Here is a 24,740-nt window from a genome sequence, read left to right as displayed (position 1 = left end):
TGCCATTTATATTAATACAATATAACGGATAAAATATTTTATAATAACATTCTCTCTCCTTTTTCTTGGCGTAAATCCAAATGCAAAGAAAACGTAAATACCTTATTTATAATAAATAAAAAATGTTTATATATCCCATTTTTGTTGAAATAATGTACTCTTTCCAAGTGTCGTAAAATATCTATTTGTGCGTGCGTGCGCGCGCGTGTGTGTGTGTGTGCGCGCGCGCAAAAATATTTTCATATTTTGTCTTTTTTGGAATAATTTTACACAATAGAAGAAATAAATTTATATTTATTATATATTCAATATATTAATATATTAATATATAATATAAATTCAAAATTACAATATACTATGCGCATTATCTACCGAATACAAATATTTTGACAACTTGTCCGAAATACAATCATCTTTTAATAGGAGGACAAATATATAACGAATTATATATAGCTTCTAAGTAACAAAATTAATGGCAGAAAAAAACAAGCTGTAAACATCCTTACATGACAAAGAATCTATTCAACCACGATAAAGCCCGGACACAAACCACCGGCAATTGTCTTTGTATCGACGGTGGTTGCAACACTACCCTCGCGTATCGCACTTTGCTACCCCTGAAGATGGACACGCGGCGGTTCTTGTCCGCCACGTTTTCCAGAGCCTGATTTGACACCTTCATGTCGTTGGTGATGATTCTCTATACACGCAGAGGGCGGAAGGAGTCTTCTCGTTAACGGGCGTGGGGATGCGCGCGCACTGCTTACCCCCCTCTGTATGCCCGGTACATAATCGAACTGGGAGCGCCGTGGTAGTCGTCGTCAGTTTCGTAAGACGGGGCTAAATTTCATCGCTAAAAATGGTAATGTAATTCGATGAAAAGAACAAAAAAATATATAATCTATATAAAACGTGAAGATAAAGATTATTGAGGGTTGGTTTCTCATCGCGATAAAGCGTTCCGATCGCTAGCACAATCACGCTGCTTATTGCTAGATTATAGCAACATTGATGCGTGAATGCGTGCAGAATAGGATGACTCAAGCAAAGGAGGGTGCCCGCGCGTATGTGCCAGCTCGATCCGAAAGTGTCTAGAAAACGTTGAGAAAATTATTAAGTTGTTTTATTAGTACAAGTGCCGAGCAAAATGGATATCGACGGTCAACGGAAATTGACTTGGCTATAGATTTGATTAAAATCGGCGGACAATCAAGGAAAATCATTGTGAAGTAAAGGAGCTGCGAAATTATGAGCGACTAAAAACGGCCGATTTTACTGAGACTCAGCCTGACAAGACAGGGTGCTGTGTGGTGTCTGTCCTCAAATCATAATGGCGCCCAACTCCATTTTCGTGGAAACCTGGCGGGCCACGAACGACTGATGCAGGAACGGGTATTTTCGTAAATATCTAAATCCCAATAACTTTATTCTTGTTCGCTTAATACCTCGCTAATTCAAATGAACGGATCAGCTATTATCAGTAATCGGATCAGCAATCTTGTCAATGCATGGTCAAAGGGACAACATGAAAAGAATTCGCAAGAGACATCCACCGAAGATAAAAAAACATTCACGACAGTGATAATGTTAGCGTGAGTGTATTTAGATATATGATGTTTCTGCTTGAAAGTATTTGGCGATCCCTCTCATCGCCGAACGTCCAATGAATATCGTCTTTTGAAGGAGAAGAGTTTAAGCTAGCGAGATAACGATGGATGTATGTGACACGTGATTTATTATTGTTCCAATTAGAGTGGAAGGCAACAATAATATTCGCAAATAATTTGTGTTTGAGTCGGAATGTATATGATGTTCGAGAAAAGATCGAATACTGACGACAAATTGATATTTAACGTATATTATATTGTTTGTTTCTGGATGTTTGTGTGCGAATAAAACTAAAAAAATTTAAGTCAAAGACAATTTATTGAGTTGTCTTTAAAGCATTTCTTATATTCCATCGCAAGTCCAGCCTTAAAATTACTCTATTAACAAAATGCACAATGTTGTGCAAAATCGTGGTAAAACACAGTAAACCGATACGCAATCTCGTAAAAAAGTGATAACGACGAACGTGGAGAGCATAAGAGGAAGAAGGATCGTGTGGTTCGACCTCAGTGGCTTGTACAAAACAACCATTCAATCTGGCGGACCAAGAGGAAGGCGGAGGCTCGGCAGCGATGCAGGGCAAAGAGAGCCCCATTGGGTCCAACACCCAGGAGACTCATCAGTACGTCGGCCCTTATCGGCTGGAAAAGACCTTGGGAAAAGGCCAGACTGGTGAGTGGTGCATCATCTCTCTCTTCCTCTTTCCCTCTCTCTCTCTCCCTTTTTCTTTTCTTCTCCCTCCGTTTCTCACCCCTCTCTTTTTTTCTTTCTTCCATTCTCTTTATGACACAAAATCTTTAGCATAATTACAAATTATAAAAATGAGTAGCCACAGAAATGTCTAATTAAATTAGTTCAGAACATTCAAGCAAGTTCCATGTATTTAAGATGATATAAAAGATTTCGCATATTATTTTTCATTGATGGAAATTATAAAAATTTATAACTGTATGTAGCATGACTATTCGAAAAGACGGTTTCGCGGCTTCTTGCCACCAAAACTGATTAAAGTCTACATGAATGCATCGGTCGATATAAATTTGCTACAAAACTTTTCTTGTGCGACTTCAAGAACGCCGTTTGTACATTGCGATATAGAACATATGCAGCTTTCGTGGATTGTTTCATTATCCATACCTTTGAAACAAAGATATTTTCCAAATATCTTAAATCTACAGAAGGCTACGAATTCTAGTACTATAACAATAACGAGGTACGCAAAAGAAATTTTTTCTTATACGTGCAAATAATAATGATAATATATTTTTTTAAATAAAAAATAACTTTTTTAAAATACAAAAAAAATACAATTGATCATGTCCTGTAGTTTTTTTAACGTTGAATACGCCATTTCGTTTTCCAAATTGTTTCATTATATCAGCATTTTGAGAAGAATGCAGTTAAAATTGGAAAAAATGGCTATTTTAATATATTTTATTATATTATAACTACGGTATGTGATGTATTAGTTTTATTGTAATCAAAAATAAGTATGTTGTTAAGATTTTCAGTCCTTAAAAAGAATTTGTTATGTCAACTATGGTTAATAAAAATTCATGGTTCAATATATGGAGTCTCTATTATAGAGTCTCTGAATTAGATCATTAATAGTTTATAATTATGTTTATTCGTACTTAAGGATTTTTTAGATTGTTGAATACAATCCAATGTCAAAATTAACAAATTCAAATATATTGTATATTTAAATTTTTGAAAAAATCCAAATATTATTAAATTTTAATATTTATATTAATTTCGCCATTTTAAATTTGTCAATTTTGATATTGGATTTGTATTTAGCGATCTAAAAAATCCTTAAATAAACCTAACTGAAAACTGTGTGATATAGAGATCTTAATCGGTATAATAAATTTCTCTTAAGCTGAAAATATATTTATTTTTTAATTGCAATATAACTTTTTCAATGTGTCATACCCATTCATCCATATTATATTTATAATAAAACGAAATATATTAAAGGGACAATTTCTTATAACTTCAATTGTAAGTTTTTAAAATTGTAAAATAATTTGGAGCAATTTGGAAACCAAAGTCGTTCAGTTTCAAAAAATTACGAGGTATAATTAATCTTGTTCTTGTGATGTTTTTTCTTTTTAATTGTGTAATAAAATTAACGCAAGTTTCCGACATATAAAATTGAATCGTAGTCATTTCGCAGCCATGCATAATGAAAATATCAACCTTATGGCATTGCCAAATACAATTTTGGGAGCCGATTTGATAGAAACATTTGCCCATTTTATTAACTTTTATACGTTCATCGATCTATTGTCGTTTAACTTAAACATAACTTGGGTATTTTTCGTCGTTTCTGCGGTATGTTATACACGTTAGAATGCGATACATGCAAATTTATTCAAAATAAATATATATTCCATATGACTTATATTGTATATACGTGAAGGAGATTTATAAAATAAATAGTATTTTGAGAATACTGTTTTAATAAAAATTAATAAAAATAAATAGGAGAAAAATTGCAAGAGAAAAGATAATTAAATACTTGATAAAGAATTCTTTATAATATGAATCAGAAAAAGTAAGAGGAAAGATAATACGTTTTACAGAAAGCTCGTATATCAAGAATATTTCCAAAGTTAACGCGCGCCTCACTAATTTGCTCTCACCTCGAAGGCATTCGATGCTATTATACGATCAATACTGATGACATACTAATTATGTTATACAGTGGTTATAGGCAGATAGAGAGCTAGAAATGTTTGAACTTAATTATAAAGAAACATGCAGTAATGTCTTGAAATATATGTATAAAAAATATACGTATTCATTTATATTGTCATAGAATATTGTAAATTAGCAGAACTAGATTGTTTTTTAACTCTCACTTTCTCTCTCTCTCTTTCTCTCTATATATATATATTATTGCATATTTTTATAGCTTATCTCAAAAGCTTTTCAAAACATTATAATAAAGTAGTTAGTATTTTTTGATTAAACATTTTTTGAGTTATTTTATATCTTAATCTGATATATTTTGATATAAAAAATAAAATATCTCATAAAATATTTAGTTTTCGGTAATCTTACCGTAGTATTTTTATGTACAGAATAATGAGACAAATCAATTAGTGTAAAGAAAAAAACAAATTATTGTTTAAAAAAATACATTGTAAATAATTATATACTTTTTCTTAAAAACAATAATTGTTTTTACACTAATTAATTTGTCTCATTATTTTGTATATAGCGGTCAGATTATCGAAAACTAAATATTTTACGAGATATTTTATTTTTTATATCAAAATATATCAGATTAAAAATATAAAATAACTTAAAGTACTTAATTAAAAAATACTTTATTATAATTTTTTGAAAAGCTCTCGAGATAAGCTATAAAAATATGCAATTAAAAATAGGGGATTTTATTTAAAATTTTAAAGTTATCCCCCGTCCCCTTTAGAGGGGGAGTGGGGACAATTTTATGTTTACGTAGTTAGAAAGGCCCCTCGAAAACATAAAACTTTGTCATGAACAATTTTTTGATTTGACAAATATTTTTAGAGTTATTAGCTTGTAACACTTTACGTGGGCCATCCTGTATATATACAATATATATATATATATATATATATTTTTTTTTTTTTTAATACGCGTGAGTTCGCAAAACAAGGCAAGAGAAAAGAAAAAAATTGTATCAAAATATTTTAAAAACATCGCATAATACACGTAAGAAAATTAGAACTTATTCTATCGCGACATATATATATATACGTTCAAAAGATTTTATCCTTGCATAAATCTAGGATTTTATTATCAATTATACGGAAAAGGTTACAACAGAAGAAGAAGATATGACAAAGAAATTGTATAGTTTAAAATACTACTAAAATTACTGTTAAAAATCTTATGTAAAAGTGCCGTTTATCCGTTTAATAAAAGCTAAAACAATTGACATAATATGGACATAATATAGGAATATTCGGTATTTTAATTTTTATATATAAATATTTTTCCATTAAATATCTTTTTGTGGAACGCACAGAAAAACGCATTACATAACTCGTAAGTTCTCTAATAACAAATGTGACTTTAGTTCAAAGTTAAAACTCTCGTTTCTATATTAACTGTATGAAAAATACCTCCCTAATAATAATTGTAAATCTTTATGAAGCAATTAATAAGCGTTTTTTAATTAAACGCTACCGACAAGGGGTCTAAAAGGTAATAATGTCGACAACAATGAACGTACTAGAGAAAGAAGGACGCGCCGATTTGCAAGTACGCGTGTGTATATGAATGCTAAAGTAAATTGGCGGTATGAAAATGAGATATATTTCTGCCTTTCAGAACTTTTTTATCTTTGATATATATTATTTTTTGCCGATGGATCTTTCGGAGTTTATGTAGAAATACGAATTCGTTTTTCACGATCAGCATGTAATTTCGCAAAAACTTGTTAACGAATTCAGACGAGTTAGCTTTCAGCGAATGAGCTTTGTAGCGGTCATTTCCTCCGGCAAACTATATCGATCCCGTATGCACCCTGAAAGGGTATGCTCTGGCACGTGACAATACGGTGCGTTAATCATATGAATGAATTCCACTTCACGCTTCGAATTCTGTGACCCACGCGCAAGCGGGTAATGAAATCGCCTGCTCGTGCTTGCGGTACGGTTTGCATTATAACCAGCGGGATTAGGTCTCTCGATAAAAAATTGGAAAGAAAAATATATAACCATTTTTTAAATCTCTCGTTATCTGTTTTCGCGGGAACAAAAAATATTCCAGTAATAAGTTTAATAAATGCAAATTTGGCGAATTGGTTACGAGGAGCCAATAAAATCGAAAGCAGAGAATAAAGCAACATTATGATTTTAACACATTTTAATCCTGAAATATTTTTTTGTAAAACTAACCTCCGAAACTGAAGCAATATCAAAATGATATAAGGAAACAGAATTTGTATTGCAAAATGTTTAATCACATCTTGTAGAATTCACTTTTTATTGTGCATTCAAAACAGATTCAAGATTATTAGACTCAAATACTGGAAACATTTTTTTAAGCCTTTTAGAAATTAATCAATTTGCTAACTAAAAAAATACCAATGTAATTCATTAATATATTGGCTAATATATTAATTAAGCATGTAATATTTAACTTTTGCAGCGTGTATTCTAAACTGTGTGCACAATGTGTACAAAAGTTTCTAGAAATTTCTTTCTACGAATGCATATATTATTGACGTTAAATCATGAGTAAATTGTTGAGAGAAGTGCATTTCAACTTTTTGGTATTGCTTAATGCAATAGCCATCAGATTTGACGAGAAGCGCTGCGTTCGTTTAACAGGGATTGTCATATCGTCAATCATCGAAATTAATATCGGACTTTATGTCATGTGGTTCTATTGAGATTGGTTAAAAGATGATCATCGATCATAAAAAGTGTTTCGGGTTATTTATAATTTTACGATATAACGTCACAGAAATGTAACATATTTTTAGACAATATGTAAATAAGTGCATGCGATAGATATAGGGAAGTTGACGCGCGCACGTGAAAAATTATATTTCGCTCGAGTAATCAAAAAACGTTGATCACTTCGTGATAATCGAGCACCTGCAAGATTACTAACAGCTTTCACATAATCACTATGTAAAGCTATGCAATTCTTTATTTAGGATTAATTTCTTTATATCTCCAATTAAATGCGATTTCATTACGAGGTAATGCTTAACTGCTCTCCATTATCGTTTTATAAGGAATAATTTCCTTCTGTTCTGTTTTTCTCCTCTTTTTCTCTTAAGCATATCTGTTTGTGGTGTACAACCGTCGTTGTCGTCATTTAAGTAGATAAAGGCATTATATGACGCGGCTTGTTATAGATTTCAAATTACGATTTAAGCCAATTTTGCTTCATAACTCTTAATTTTTCCATTGACTCTGCTTTTCGAATTATATTTTTTATTGCTATAAAAGATTATAAATCTGATCTGGTATCTTCTATTTAATAATATGCTGATTGTGTGTGATATACAATACTTCTGTAATAGTAGATATAGCTACAAAATAATGTAGTATCTTTTATTGTTGCAAAATCCATAAAAATATAATAAGCAGAAAATTTTTTGTAACTGGAACAAATATTGTGTGTCATATGCGCAAATTAATTCGCTTGATTAAAGGCGATATTGGGCATTTATATTGTTACCGTAAATATGATTGTGTCATTATAATATAATTAGGATAATAGATTGCGATAGTAATATACGAGACAAATAATAACAAATCACTATATTTATATTGGATTGAACGGAAAGCCGTTTTTTGCTAGCAAAATGATTTGTTAGCAAAAAACGACACAAACTTTTCGTTCAATTCAATATATATTTGATTAACGAATTATATTAATAATTGTCATATGATGTTTTGGAATTATATTTTAAACATATAATTCCAAAACATCATATGACAAGAATTAATGAAATTATTATGATTATTGGAAAATAGCAATTTTCTCTAAAATTCTAAAAATCCGTTTCAACAAAGCTCGCGCCAAGCTTTTCGTTATTTATTAACAATAAGTGGAAGGAATTTGAAACCAATCGCGGCCATATATAATTAAGATTTTAATTGTATTTCCCTTAATAATATATTCTCAATTTATTATTACCACAAAAAATTGCAGAAAACTGTATTATTTTAAAGTAATAATAAGATAAAAATAAGATAATTAGAAATATTTTTAAAAACCGATAATGTACGAAAATCTTTTTTCTTTCTTTATCTCCCGATTTTTCCTGCGCTATTATAAGGTAAAGAATAAGGTTCTGTCTTTTTACTTTAGGATTAGTAAAGCTCGGCGTACATTGTGTATTGGGCAAAAAGGTGGCAATCAAGATTATCAATCGTGAAAAGCTTTCGGAGTCTGTGTTGATGAAAGTGGAGCGCGAAATCGCAATCATGAAACTGATCGACCATCCGCATGTGCTCGGCCTCTCGGATGTATACGAAAACAAGAAATATCTGTAAGTTATCGATAAAAGTAATTTTGAAAAACTTTTTTTTTATTTTTAAAAGAAACAAATAAAAAAATTTTTTACAAATAATGCAAAAATGTCATATTTTGAAAATTCTTTTAAGATATCTTGTCTTGGAACACGTCTCGGGTGGGGAATTGTTCGATTACTTGGTTAAGAAGGGTAGACTGACTCCAAAAGAAGCAAGAAGATTTTTCCGACAAATAATTTCCGCATTAGACTTTTGCCACAGCCATAGTATATGGTAAGCCGCGTATACCGTCACATATTACATAATAGCTCTTATTTGCCAGTTTTTGCATTTAATTATATAATAGTCTTTTTCTATTTATATTGATTAATTATCTTGACAATATGTATGATGTACGAGTTTTATTTTCCGTCATTTTTACAGTCATAGAGATTTAAAACCTGAAAACTTATTATTGGATGAAAAAAATAATATTAAGATAGCGGATTTTGGAATGGCATCCTTACAACCCGCGGGCTCTATGCTGGAGACTAGTTGTGGATCCCCTCATTACGCCTGTCCCGAAGTCATTAGAGTAAGAGCTTCTATTATAATTAATTTTCTCGATAATAATTAGTCAATATTAAGTTATAAGAATAATAAGTTAAACGAGTAACAGTTAAACATATTTGAGATTGATGTACGTAAAATCATATGTCGCTCCTCTTTTTTCGCAGGGTGAGAAGTATGATGGTAGAAAAGCAGATGTATGGTCCTGTGGGGTAATACTTTACGCACTTCTGGTAGGCGCTTTACCTTTCGACGATGACAATCTGAGAAAACTATTAGAGAAAGTTAAACGCGGACTGTTTTACATACCGCATTTCGTGCCGCCTGAGTGTCAGAATTTGCTCAGGGGTATGATAGAAGTTGATCCTGAAAAAAGACTAACGGTAAGACGCTTTATATCCCTTTTTGCTTCCTTATAGAGAAAGCTTTGTTTTCGTGACCAAATTTTTTTTTGCGTTTTTAATGCCAATGTGTTCAGAATGTTTGAAAACATCGAAAATCATATTCTTAAAAAATATAAGTATGCATGTATGTATGTGTGTATGTACGCAATTTGTTGTGCAACCGCTAACTTCCGCAATTTTTGAGATATCTAGTTAAATTTTTTTACATAGATAAAATATTATTAAAGGATGGTTGGTATTGAATTTGGTGAAAATCGGTAAAAAGATTCATTTTTTATAAAATTTTGAATTTTTGAAAAATGTTTGTATACGTTGTAACTTTCGCAAATTTTGAGATATCGGGTTAATTTTTTTTACATGGATAGATTATTATTAAAGAATGGTTGGTATTGAATTTGGTGAGAATCGGTGAAAGAATTTATTTTTTATAAAATTTTGATTTTTTTAAGAAATATCTGTACACGTTGTAACTTTCGCAAATTTTGAAATATCGGATTAATTTTTTTTACATAAATATTTATCAATGTTTAACAATATTTCTCGTGTTATCTTTTTTATAATAAAATTAATTAAGTGTTTCTTAAATAAGTTTTTATATTTCTAAAAATGTATAATCTATAACGTAAATGTATAATTTATAATGTAAATGTATAATCTATAACAATTATATAAAAATAAAAAAGTATGTAAATTAGAAAATAGCATATTGCTTCTTTATCTTTCTAATTTGCTCACAAAACTTCCTCTATGAGGAAGCAAAAATTGAAAAATCCGCATGCTTAAAGGAGCTTAAACTTTGTGAGATAAAATGATGAGGAAGCAATGTGCAAGTTTCTAATTTGCACAATTTAGTTTGTTTCAGATTGTGAAATATTTTTTAAAAACATATATTAAAGCTATGAAATATATTTACTAACATTGAAACATTTTGTAAATAAAAATTAATGTTATTTCTTTTTAGTTAGCGGAAATAAATAGACATATCTGGGTAACGGCGGCGGGTAAAGGTGAATTGGAATTGGAGTTGTCGATGATGGATGTAGTGCAAACGCATGTTATTCCGTCCGTGGATGCAATCGATCCCGACGTGCTACAAGCGATCGCGAGTCTTGGTTGCTTCAAAGAGCGCGATAAACTCATTCAGGAACTACTCAGTCCAAAGTAAGATGATTCCACTCTGGTAGAAAGACATTATATTCCATTTCAATCTATCTAAGTTTTATTGGAAATATATCGTGAAAAATGAGTCTACAAAATAAATAAAAATTTCCCCTTTAGCCACAACACAGAAAAGGTGATATATTTCCTGTTGCTGGAGAGGAAGCGAAGAAGACCGGCGTGCGAGGACGAGCTCGAAGTAATGAGGGGAGGCATGAGATCCGTAGGACAATTAGAAGCTGATCCGCCGAGAAAACGAGTGGATACATGTAGAGTGAACGGAAGTACCGCGCTCAATCTTGGACAAATCAGTCATGGATCTCCTTTGACGCCTAGAAGACAGTCTAGGTAAACTCGCATAAATTTGAATAGAAAGAAGGATAATGATAATAACGTTATGACAAAATAATTTTTATCCGTCTTTATCCTGAAATTTTATGGTGGAAAATGAGCTTTGTAATCAATCTTTGCATTTTGCGGATAAAACTTATGTGCTTAACGAAAAACATTTTGCAACATCAAGCAGCTACGATTTATTTCAAATTGGCATCACCATCACGTGATAGCATCAGTTGTATGTAGCGTGTTTTGTATCATATATGTTATCTTCGTGTCGCTTTTTTTCTTTTTTTGTCAGATCTAAACATTGCGCAGGTAATTAACTCCCATTATGTTTGCAAGCTTGAGCTCCTTTACACAGTAAACTGAACAGAAAAGTTCTTTACCATTTTATGATTTTTGTAATAATTATTGAGAAATTAATTAAAAAAGATCGACCTATTCGTGTGAGTATAAGCGCGCAGTAAAAAGGGACAACCCATTGATGTGTAGTTGCTAGGACGCGAAAATCCATCATTATGTACCGCTCGTAATCGTTGTCATTTGTAAAGCGCTCCTCTCAAAATTTTCGCGTGCCTAGCGATCGCAAACTTTATTATTACGAAAATCACAAAATGGTAAAGGACTTTTCTGTTTAGTTTACTGTACTCTATCCGCTCACGAGTGTTGGCATAATCTTTACCAGAAACTCTGTATAAAATGCAACTGTCGAATTATATTTCGATTCTTTCATTTCGTCTCATTAATACCAATGGAAATATCAATTAAAATATTTAACTTTATTATGGTTTAATTCAAATAATTTGTTACTTCGTTAATTACATTTCTAATTTTCTTGTTGCAGTACGAGACACCACGCGCGTCGATCACCAAGCACAGGATGCCACACTCATAGCTCTCATTCGCATACGTCAACGCCGGGTAGCTCACCATTGCACGCGCCTGTAGGTCTATTGAGTCCCCACAGATCGGTACCAATATCACATGTGAGCCAAACGGTTACTAGTAGTCCACACAGATTGTCCATCGGCAGCAATACCACTACTACCGCGGGAAATGGCAGTCCCACGAGTCAGACTGTACCGACACCAGCGTCAGCATCGGCGCTCACTAGTGTCGGCATTGAACTTAACGAGATGCAACCTGGTGAGTTTATTAGTATTATAGATTATGTCTTATATTTATCCTTATTTTGCAACAATACTTTTATTTCTATAAGTCCTAACATTGTCAATAATATTGATAATCTTGTCAATAACATTGTCTGTAATACTTGCGTATCCTTATATTTTTAATTTGCTTTGTTTCAATACTTTTTGATGATATTTATTATTTTATATTTGCTACTGGATTACGCCAGTATAAAAGAAAAATGTCAATATCACATGATCAAAACAGCATTTTTATTTTATCTATGTACATTGAAGGAATAGGACTAAAAAATATTATAGAAATAGGGAAACTTTTCTTATTTTTAACAAAAATAAAGAATACGGAATTTTATTGAGTATATATATTCTGCTTTTTCTTAATTGATGCACAAATGCTTTTTACAGTAATAAATAATTTATTTTATGTAAAAATTTTAGTTCTAAATTATATAGTATAATTTTTGCTATTAATTATATATTATATAATAATATATAATTAATAGCAAATTTATTATATATTTAATTATATATATTATACTAATTATATAATTATATAATTATATAATATATAATTAATATAATATATATAATTAAATTTAATATATATAATTAATATATATAATATAATATAAATATATTATGTAATAATATATTTTTGTGCCATCCATCAACCTGTTTATTTTGTATAAATGTCTTTCTTAAACATTTTTAAGTTGTGGCCACTTTATACACATTATTAATGTATATTTTGTATACATTGTAAATGTGTATTTTGTGCACATTGTAAATATTTGTGTGTTTGTGTGTATGTAATGGCTATGTTGTACAATATAAATAATAATTACTTAAGTTAATTGCACTGTTTTTAGAGATCATGGTAAATGTTGACATTAATTTACTTACTTCATGGATCACTTTCTTTTTGACATATATTTTAGAGAGTGTAAATAATATATCCTTTATGTGTATGTGTGTATGAATTACGTGACACTTTCTTTTTGTTTCTGAGATATGCGATTTTGAAATATTTTAAAAATAAAATTTTCAAAAAGGGAATTTAATCTCAATCATTTTAATCTTGACGTATATATGTTTTCAAGATCATAATTTTCAATAACTTTGAATAGGTTTTCATCATTATTAAGCATTCATTCATTGAAAGTTACTCATATATTATTAAGCATTTATTTAGAGAAATATTAAATATCTAAATATAACAAAATTATTTATTTCAAACTTTTGTGCGGAAAGTTCCAAACCATACATTTTATATAGTTTTACTTTATCGAAAGATAAACACGTGGGCGAAGAAGGGGCTGAACCCTTCTTCTGCACGCCCATCCAAAAAAAACTAACCTAATCCAATCTCTGATTTTAAATTGAAATTAGGTTTGAGTTATATTAGCTCTTTTCGGGATGAAAGTGCAGGAAAAGAGGCTAGGCCCCTCCTCCGCTCTCGCGTTTATTTAAATATTTATTGTTTAATTTTAATGAATACTTAAATAAGTTCAGGTTAATTGAGGTAAAATAATAAAAATATTAAAAAATAAAACAATACGTAATTTTTCATATTTTATTAAATAATAGTGACATAGTGACAAGCAAATGTAAATTAAAAAAAAATTCTTAACGAAACTAAACAATAATCTGGAAAGGTATTGATAGTGACATAATAACGAACAAATGTAAATAAAAAAATATAAACATACAAGTAGGATGTAATGAGAAGTGACACAAGTACGAAAACTTATAATATTGTACTTCTCAAAGTCACATATCTCAGGAACCAAAAAAGAGAGCACTATACAGGAGGTATCTGAGATGATGCTCTAAACTTTAGGAGCGTATTCTAGAGGTCAAAATAAGATTTTTTTTTTCTTATGAACATGTGACCGCAAATGAACCCCCCTGCGAGCTAAAATTCGAAAATGTATGAATTAATGTTTTCATAATATATGTTTTTATTTTTTCATTTTAGTGGCTTACTTTACTTCATAATTTATTAGACTATACCAAATTTCAACCTTCTGCTATTTTTTTTTTCCTGAAATATAGCTAATTTTTAATTTTTTCCCCAAACTTTAGGGGCTTCTAGCTCGGAGGAGAGTTCATTTACGGACCCATGTTTATAGGAAAAAAAGTCTTATTTTGATCTCTAGAATATGCTCCTAAAGTTTAGTGCATCATTTCAGATATACCTTGTATAATTTAAAGCGTGTATTACACTTAGGATTTCACTCTCTATAATTTCAAAAAAGTAATCTCCCCGTAAGGTGTAAGTTAATGTCAATATTTACCAATATTATTACTAAGTCTATGGCATATCATATTATGCTAAATATGTTCCTGTTTATCGTATAAAATTTCAGGATTGTCTATCAATGTTCAAATAGAAATCTCGATGCAATCATACAAATTTTAGCATCTCCGATATTACGTCTTATCATACCACACAAACGTAGTTTTTGTGATTTATATATAAAATTTGCATTATAATTAAACAAAATTACATAATTGTATTTTACGTGATAGTTCTACCTTTTTTAATTAATAACCGTACAATAACGATCGTATCTATAAAAATTTGAAAAAATAAATAATGAATTACAAAAGGAATAGGTTCGACTATTACGTATTATTTTAATGTGTTTAAGATAAGCCAAATATATATTTTCAAAACGTTGCTTGTTTTGCAATAGTTGCAGTTGGTATTACACCGCCGGGATCGCCTCACACAGGAGCAGGATCTGGAGCTCATCACTGGAGATCGAGATTGACCACGATCAAGAATTCTTTTCTAGGCAGTCCCAGATTTCATCGTCGTAAATTGCTCACTAGTACCGAGGAGGTATATAATAATAGATAATAAACATCTAATTTCTTTTTTTTATAATTTATACATTATGAAACGTTATGTCTCAATCATAATATATGATTATTTGCAACAATTGAATTTTAGATGAGCTTAATATAATCCAGTTGTCTTAATACAATTTAAAAATCAATAAATATTTTTATATATAGCGAAATTCCGTCGAAGATCAGTTAAGAACTTTAGTGCAATGTAATGGATGAATTATAAAATTCTGTTATATTTATCAGAATAGATTATTTTTTGGACTTAAAATTTAACGAGCACTAAAAATATATAAAGTGTATATGAAATATCAAATTAATTTTATTCATATATCTCAGGAGGAATCACAAAGTAAGCTTCCTACTGCATATAGGTACACCTCACACCTGATTCCTCTCCGGAACTAACAAAGAAATCATGGTTTGGTAGTTTGATGACTACAGAAAAAGATGAGACCTTTACCGTCCTGGTTAAGGGAAAACCGCTGGCCAGTGTCAAGGCCGATCTGATCCATGCTTTCTTATCGGTAAGTATATCGAGATTATCACTTCGATCAAAGTTTGATTAATGTAATCGAAATTTATTTAATTCTAGAGTACATATAAAATAGCCTATAGCAAAATTTTAAATTATATATTCATCGATTTTAATCTAATCTTTTTCTCCACAAGTCAGATAATAAACAATTAATAATAATTTTGGAGTAATTATGAATTAATAAAATGAATTACTTGATAAATCACTCGTTAATCGCCGATTAAATCAATTGGAGTTTGGTCAAAGCAACGCTCATTGTCTAAATAATCTTTAATCTTGAATAAAGCTTATTGACCATTTGGGAATAATTCTTGGAAATAAAAAAAGAGAAGACTGATAGCTATTTTTATCTATTTAAGAGAGAGAAATAATTTTTACATTTATGAAAACATCTGCAATGCAAATGGAACAAATTAATTAGTATACCTTTTAAAAAATGCGAATTTATATTTCCATAAAAAATTATAATATACAAAAAATTTAAAGAAACTTTTTGATTTAAAATCTTTAAAATTTTAGACTAATCTTTATTAAAATTTTTGCTGAATCAAAATAAAATTCTCTATAATGTACAATCTCTTGAAAATTCCATGTTATTGTACATTTTATTATTTTTGATTTAATAACTATATGTATAATATTTAGATAGCAACTATTAGAGATAGATAAAATTATAATATTTAAATAAAATTATAATATTTACATAGTAACTTTTAGAGATAGATAAAATTGTTTGAGTTAATATTAAAAAATGTATTACATATTTTATTTATTTTATTGTGTACAATATTTTTTTTTGGTCCACTAGATCCATTTCTATAATTGTCCACCGTTACTCTCAATAACATCTCCCCAAGTGGACATTAGCAATAAAAATTTTGCAATTTGCGATATAAATTGACCGATCTCGTTTAATTTATGAGAGCTAATATACCTGCTAAACTTCTTTAATATTTTTAATATTTTTTATTATTTTACTCTGGAACAAATTCTTATATACTTGTGCAGATAGCAGAATTATCTCACAGTGTGAGCTCACCGATGTCGTTCAGAGTGGAATACAAGAGAGGTAGCACCGCACCTGTCATGTTTCAAAGACAAGTGCGATTTCAAGTTGATATTAGCGCGATCTCGAAGCAACCAAACGAGCCTCTCTTCGCTATCACGTTCACATTATTGAGCGGTAAGTACACAGCCTTTTTTACAATAACGTTTTTGCAATTTTCTTTTCCAATTAGAAATATTGTTCTTTAAATTGAATATAACACAGAAATGTAAATAAGCTAAAAATTTAGACTAATCTTTAGTTAGTTTATAGTTTTAGCTTCTTTAAAGAGAGATACAAAGCCTTCACGAAAATGTGCAGTAAACTAGACAGATTGTTAGAAATATTTTACTATTCGGTGTTTGGCAGTCATCCAAGCGCAACCAAATCGATGCTATCCTTGGCTCAGTTCATATACATATAATCTTACATCTTATCTGCACATATATATTCTACGCTTAGGTCTCGCTACGATATGTCTAGGGATTCTTCTGACGAATTATTCAACTTCATATGGCCGACGAGAATAAACCGTATTTACTTTGCTTATAAACTCAACTTGTCAGGATCTTATTTATAATCTTATTTACAATAATTATTTATATTCTTTATAATATGAAATCCAATTATATTTTAAAAAGCAAAAATAATCTTTACTTCATACGCGATTTAAATGCTGATTTTTGAGGGAGAGAGAAAAGAAAGAGAGAGAAATAATATTATTTTTTGTTTGATAATATATAGATATATCTTAGAACATATACATATATAATTCACACATATATGTACAATCACGCACACGCGCGCATACACACATATACATAGACATACGAGTGGTCTACAAAATGCTTTAGTAGGTATGTAGATTATCACTTATATCTCATGTTCAAAAATGATACAAAATTAGAAATAAAGGGTTCATCTTGTGAAGATGGTAGACACAAACATGCTCCTAAATTATCATGGACATTGTTGGAGAGGATGCCTTCCAGAAAACATATTTAAACGATAAATACTTAAACAAATAAATGCCTGGAATCAAATCCGGGATCTCGGAATCCTCAGGATCGAGCCAACCGATTATGTCAGACGCTCACTATAATGAAGTCACGTATCACTTCTGAACACGCATTTCTTGTTTTATTCTATATTTTGTTGCTTTTAAAAGTTAAGGATTCAAATATAGTTTCATATTAGCTTATCAGATTCCTTATTCTTACTTCTCGAGTTCTAAAAACTGTATGTCTTCCAGATTTTACAACTTTTGCACATTACTACCAGGCAATGACACAAAATATCTGTCTTCTTTTGGATTTCTGTAAAGACTGCAATTGAAACCTAAATTGTGTAGATGAGTTCTTAGAACTGTGCGTGGTCTATTATAAAAGCTTCAGTACTTTTTATTATTTTAAAGATTGGTCTTAGTCTGTTCATTAATAGGAATCATTTAATTCGATTTAATAATAAATGTTTGAGTGTTTTTTTTTACTGCCAAAGGTATGTCAACCAAAATTTTTTAGCCTTAATCCGCGTCTTGTCTAGATCATCTGCTATTTTGTTTCTATTTTATACCTTTTGATATTCATGCTAACGTGATTTTATTATGGACAGTTTCTCTTCCTCTCTTTCTACCTTGTTAATCTATTAAGTTTTCAAATGCATTCTTATATATCAAGAATAATCATATAATTAACAAACAGTCTTATAATTCTACTGTATAAATAAATGTAAATTTTTCTCTTGTTAACATTTTTAGGCAAAAAGAATTTTATATACTTCAAGATAGCCAATATCCTTGGCTTGAGACATAGTGACCTAATAACTACCCATGAAAAATTTTCTCTATAGTATGCTTTTAGTGTATAATTTCCCGCTCTAAAACGATTATTTGATCCAGGTATATCCGTTAAAAATCCGCATTTGGATCAATAATGAGTATTGACTTGCATTAATTTATAATTTATGCCATAAATCTTACAATAACAGCTACTTTCAGAGGGTTATTTTTAGCGCTTCTGTTGGTATAATTCTCGTAGCTTATCGTAATTTTTAAGTAGCTACTTTGAAAACTTTTCAATAAGTTCTTTGTTTGCATCTATTTTAGATTATCAGACCGCCAAACACATATACCACTTTGAGTAACAAACTGCTTTGTATAATCATAAAACTACTATAAATTTCCATATTTTATCTATAAGCTTTTTATACATCTTTATAAAGATGTAAAAATCCTTCTTTCTTTCTGCAAAGTATTGTCTTTAATTTCAGTTTTGTGTCTGAAATAGTTCTCAAGCATTACGCTGTAAAAGTTAGCTCTTTCCAGAACTTCAATGATTCAATGAATTCTAATTTTTATTTTATGAAGACTATGACATCTTTAATGGATTCACCAATGAACACCTTTAGGGCTATCGCACACAAATTGACATAACTGCATATGCATAGCGTAAGACCTGAATCAATGAGCATTTTATGTAAATCACTATGATAATTTAATGCTCGATGATCATTGGCCGGTTTTATGCTATGCATATATAGTTATGTCAATTTGTGTGCGATGGCTTAGTCTTGTACCAACTTTGTATCTACTTTTCAAACTTGTTCCCATACGCGATTTCAAAATTTTCTGCTTTTTGAATTTAAAAATAACAACATAAATGTAATGTAGGTAAATAATTCGATTATTAGTTTTAATAACTATGACAAAGAACACACGGGTTTTAGTAAATCTTCCTTTCTGATTACTGATTACCGATTTTAACTCAAATTTGACTGTAACAACAAATATTGTGTATGTCAAGTTTTAAAATATTAATGTAATCTTTAATATTTATATCTATGCTAAAGATAAACCAAGAAACGATCTAAAACGTACATTTTTAATATACATTTATTACTAAAATATAACAATATCAAGTTCATACACTGATATTCGCGCCGTGATTCTTATTTGTCAGTTTTCCTGTTTAATTGTTAGTACTCTGAACCTATTGCCGTTATTATTTATTGCTTTATTTTACTGCGGAATACATGCGTAGATGGGGAAGATGCTTCTCCTCTCCCCCTACTCCTCCCCCTCCGATAAAATTCTAATCTAATCCAAACCTAATTTTTATTTAAAAAAAGAATCAGTTTAAATTAGGCTAGAATTTTTTTGATATGAAGATACAGATCGAGGCGGAGCTCTTTCCCTGTCTATGCATCTAATTTACAATAAAATATTTCTTTTTCTATTCAAAAACTCGTGTTGTTGCATGTCGAAAACTGTTTAAGAACTGAACAGAAATAGTTGAAATCTGTTGATGTATAGGATGGTCCTGGAATAGTTGGTCAAAATCAGGAATTGGATTGGGCTCGTTATAAGGATGAAAAAAGCTCCCATAAGCATTAATCTAAAAACGCATCTTTCAGGAGTTACGACTCATTTAATTGTCAATTTCAAAGAATGAATACTTTCAAAGTTTTGATTGTACTTATTATGATTTGTGCTTTTTTAATTAATGTGTAATGAGAAGACGAAAATCTACATGTTATTATCCAATCTCGACATCAACAAAATTTTCCTTAAATGTATGGGCTGGCATCATAGAAAATAAATTAATTGATTCATAATTTTTGCCACTCTCAACATGGGGGTAGTTAAAAACTCTTATTTAACTCCAATCAATAATGTAGAGGAATTACGAGATTATCGCATTATCAATAGCTACGAAATTATAAGATATACGCCAGGAATTTTTGAGCGTGTTAGACAGTCAATGATTTGTTATAGCTCGAAAAGGCTACACGCGAATTACTAGATATCCCAGACAGCACAAGGATGTCCTTAGGACGTCCAAAGGGCATCCAGGACATACATGTAGGATATCCTCAGGATATCCCATTGTAATCCTCAGATCTCCTCTGGATGTCCTGAGGAAGAGTAAATGATAGCCGTATATTAACCTCTGGAGAATCCAGGGAGATCCTGTGGAACATCCTAAGGATTTTTATAGGATATGTTAGGGATATTTTTCGTATGTTTCAAGGAGCAAATTTTAAAATTTCAATATGAATTAAAATTATGTTTTGTTATTTACTGCTAATATTAAAAATCTAATATTAAAAATAGTTCACCGTTCTTTAATATTTGAGGCTTTCGTGCTGTACATGAATATTTTAGGTTTGGCTCCCTGGTTTGAGTTGTGTAATATTTTCTAAACAATCCAATATCTGAATTCCTTATGTTGGGACTGCATCAGAAATTGAACTGATAGAAAATAATTACATTTGTAATTTCCTGTCAATTGCTCTTTGCAAGCTTTATATAATTCTCATGACCAAATCTCAAATACGAGTTCGCGTGTCGCATAGCGGTAAACAAACGAACTAGCGGTTGAATACTATTGTTTGTAAAGTTTTTGGAATGTTGCGAACAGTAACATTTCTCATGAAATATTAAATAAATAATAATTTTGGATATATGAAAATGTGCGCATCAAATTCAATTATTAATATTAAACGAAATTAATGTTAACAATTAATTGCACATGTATATGTCCTCTGGAAATCCAAAAGACATCCAATATAATAGACAGGGCAGATATATCCTACAGACATCCAGGGGTTATCCAGTGGACATTTATAGGACATTAATACTTATTATAATACTTAAGATTTCTAAATTATATTAAATAGCCGACACAACTAAAAATAATTATGTATGCATATTAAATTTTTATAAATATATTTATAATAATATATCTTAAAACATCCTACAAATGTCCTGAACGGTCCTGGACATATTCAGGATGATCCTGAGGATGTTTTGTGCTGTCTGGGATATATTATTTTAGACATATATTATTTTATAAGGCATTGTTCAACGTGTAACACGATACAGATCACGTTACGAGCGTTGACCGAGCGAAGCGCTGACAACGCGAGCCACGCGCGAAGCCCGAGCAACCGCGCAATCACTCCATTGCGAAAACAGGGAAAACAGGGCAAACGGAATAAGGAAATTGCGAAAATGCAACGTAGAAGTCCTACTTAAAAGCAAAATAAAAAAAAATAAGGAAATTGCGAAAATGCAAGCAAAGAAGTTCTACTTAGAACTCCTTAGCTTGCATCCGGGTCTTGCCGCCAAAATTGAGCGACGACACGTGGCCCGGCCGCCAAACGATCCTCTCCTGGGAAACCAAGGGGACATAATAAAAAGGCCCATCGCTAATAAGCGGCGAGCAGTTTTTATCATTAATTAACATTACGCGGGCAGTCAATAATGCTAATTACGACACTGAAGACAACTATTAAATTAAAGCGCAGTCGGCAGAATTAAATACGACAAAACAAGGAGTCTCGCGACCGAAACTCCACGCGCCAGACGTACGCCAAGATATCCACTATCGTGATACGCGACGCGAGCTAACGTGCGGGAACCTTGTAATTAAACCAATTTGTGAATAAAATAGTTATACATATATTTTTATTCCGACTACAAGAGTGTCATTGTCAACTACATTAAAATCAGTGAGTCTCTCGGGCGGAGCCCGAATTCCCAAATTCCTTCCGGCAAACGATCCCAACTACTGTGCGGAGACATAATAGATTAGACGGATGGAAGCATGTGTTTTAGTTAACGGCGGACATTTTCAACAACTTCTGTAAATAAAAATAAAGTTTCTTTCCTTTCATAACCTTCCATTTTTCTGAATCAGATATTAATAATTAAATGAGACGTAACTCCTGAAGGATGTGTTTTTGGACTAACATTTATAGGAACTTTTTTCATTTTTATGACGAGCCCAATCCAATTCCTGACTTTGACCAAATATTTTAGAACCAGCCTGTATAATAGAGTGTCCTAGACCATCCGTACACCCCCTTTCTTTCAAAAACTAAGCATTTTAGAGAAAAACGTTCTGAACCAAAATTGTTTGGTTTTGAGGGGAACATAAAATGGTGTCATTGGTTTGACCTTGGATGGCATCGTTAAGGTCAAGTCAAGGACACCTTTAATTTCTTAAATGGAATCTCCTATTTTTTATTGCATATTCTTATAGCTTATGTCGAGAGCTTTCCAAAACACTATAATAAAAAATTTTTTCATTAAGTACTTTTTGAGTTATTTTGTATTTTAATCTGACATATTTTGATATAAAAAATTAAATACCTTGTAAAATATTTAGTTTGTCGATAATCTTACCGTAATACTTTTATATACAGAATAATGAGACAAATCAATTAGTATAAAAAATAATTGTTTTTAGAAAAATTACATATATACAATGTATTTTTTTAAACAATTATTTTTTTTTTTTGCACTAATTGATTTTTCACATTATTCTGATTATTCTGTATATAAAAGTATTACGGTAAGATTATCGAAAACTAAATATTTTACAAGATTTTTAATTTTTTATATTAAAATATGTCAGATTATAAAATATAAAATAACTCAAAAAGTACTTAATGAAAAAATACTTTATTATAATGTTTTGGAAAGCTCTCAAGGTAAGCTATAAGAATATGCAATAGAAGATAGGGGGTTCCATTTAAGAAATTAAAGGTGTTTTAGACTTGACCTTAACGATGCCATCCAAGGTCAAACCAATGACACCATCTTATGTTCCTCTCAAAACCATACAATTTTTATTTAGAACATTTTTCTCTAAAATGCTTAGTTTTTGAAAGAAAAGGGGTGTACGGTTGGTCTAGGACACCCTGTATATGCTATGCAATAGTGTAATAATCATACTGAAGACAAAAGAGGTAGCACAAACAAAAAATGTCAGCGAAGAGGTATGAATAAAACACAGTTCGAAAAATTGAATATTATCAGGAATAAAAATGCATTACTTTAAAGTGTCGTATTTCAGAAATTAGAAGAGTCCAAATGATTCAAACTATACGTATTTTAGGATTCTAATGACTATAATATATATGTATATGTGAAAAATCAAATGGATCGGTGAATTGTAATCTTTTTGCAATAATTATCAAAGAATTTTTCTTGCATATTCATCTTTTGAGAATCATTCAGATTATGTTTGAAATATTTTTTTATATCGTCAGAAATAAAAAGATAATTAGTATTGTCTTCTATTTCTAATGAGACATCCTGTAGAGAGAGAGAGAAAGAGAGAGAGAGAGAGAAAGAGAGAGAGAGAGAGAGACATATTTTAAATATAATTAACTTTAATTTCCCAATAATGTCAAAGTTATTAGAAACAAAAAAATGTTTTGAAATAAAAAAGTAAATAAACATATATTTCTTGTATATATATATATAGTATTTATACCGGGTGCATCATTTTAAGTGATGCAGTTGAATATCTCTTAAACTTAAAGTAAAAGAAATTAGAAAAATGTTTCAGACAAAAGTTGCATGATTTCGATGGGGCCATATGATAAAAATATGGACTTGACCTTGAGTGATCTTTTCAAGGCGAAGTCAATGTGATCGATTTTTTCTTAAATCGAACCATCCATTTTTTATATTCTTGTAGCTTATCTCGAGAGCTTTTCAAAACACTATAATAAAGTATTTATTCATTAAGTACTTTTTGAGTTATTTTATATCTTAATCTGATATATTTTAATATAAAAAATAAACCATCTCGTAAAATATTTAGTTTTCGATAATCTTATCGCAATACTTTTATGTACAGAATAATGAGACAAATCAATTAGTGTGAAAGAAACAAATAATTGTTTAAAAAAATACATTGTAAATAATTACATACTTTTTCTTAAAAACAATTATTTTTTTTATACTAATTGATTTGTCTCATTATTCATTATTTTTTCTCTGTGCGTGTGCATGTGCGTGTGTGTATGCGTGCATAATAAGACGAATTATAATTAAAATATACATATATACATATACAGGGTGTCCCAGATCATTTGGGACAATACTTCTGTGTAGATAGAGCGGATCAAACTGAATCGAAAAGTCCTGTTCGGCCCTATCATTTTTTTTTATAACGCTTAATAAAGGAGTTATTATTGAGTAAATTCTAGCCAATCAGCGCCGATCTTTAGCTGGCCGCACGTCGGTGAGCCGCGCGCCTGATAGTATGTGGCAGCGCATTCACTGCGTGTGGCTCACTGACG

The 24,740-nt window shown here is 30.5% G+C and overlaps 1 protein-coding gene across 3 annotated transcripts in view; it reads left to right on the top strand.

The window, feature by feature from the left end:
- The first annotated feature begins 820 nt into the window (after positions 1-820).
- Sff (sugar-free frosting) overlaps positions 821-24,740 on the top strand; it is a 30,996-nt gene continuing 7,076 nt past the window's right edge. For 2 of the 3 annotated variants that reach the window (XM_070297015.1, XM_070297016.1), the window contains exons 1-11: positions 821-2,280; positions 8,440-8,620; positions 8,736-8,876; positions 9,027-9,177; positions 9,320-9,535; positions 10,518-10,717; positions 10,835-11,062; positions 11,898-12,199; positions 14,904-15,052; positions 15,435-15,587; positions 16,607-16,781. In XM_070297015.1, the coding sequence (XP_070153116.1) occupies positions 2,181-2,280; positions 8,440-8,620; positions 8,736-8,876; positions 9,027-9,177; positions 9,320-9,535; positions 10,518-10,717; positions 10,835-11,062; positions 11,898-12,199; positions 14,904-15,052; positions 15,435-15,587; positions 16,607-16,781 (1,996 nt within the window). In that variant the 5' untranslated portion in view covers positions 821-2,180. The remainder of the gene's footprint in view (positions 2,281-8,439; positions 8,621-8,735; positions 8,877-9,026; positions 9,178-9,319; positions 9,536-10,517; positions 10,718-10,834; positions 11,063-11,897; positions 12,200-14,903; positions 15,053-15,434; positions 15,588-16,606; positions 16,782-24,740) is intronic. The other variant, XM_070297013.1, reaches the window with a different exon arrangement.

The sequence above is a fragment of the Polyergus mexicanus genome, unplaced genomic scaffold (assembly GCF_030449975.1).
Source record: "Polyergus mexicanus isolate NDT 795.1 unplaced genomic scaffold, iyPolMexi1.0 SCAF_6, whole genome shotgun sequence".
NCBI classification, from domain to species: Eukaryota; Metazoa; Arthropoda; class Insecta; order Hymenoptera; family Formicidae; genus Polyergus; species Polyergus mexicanus.
The sequence above is the reverse complement of the archived record's forward strand: the minus strand, read 5'-3'. Positions and strand labels throughout refer to the sequence as shown.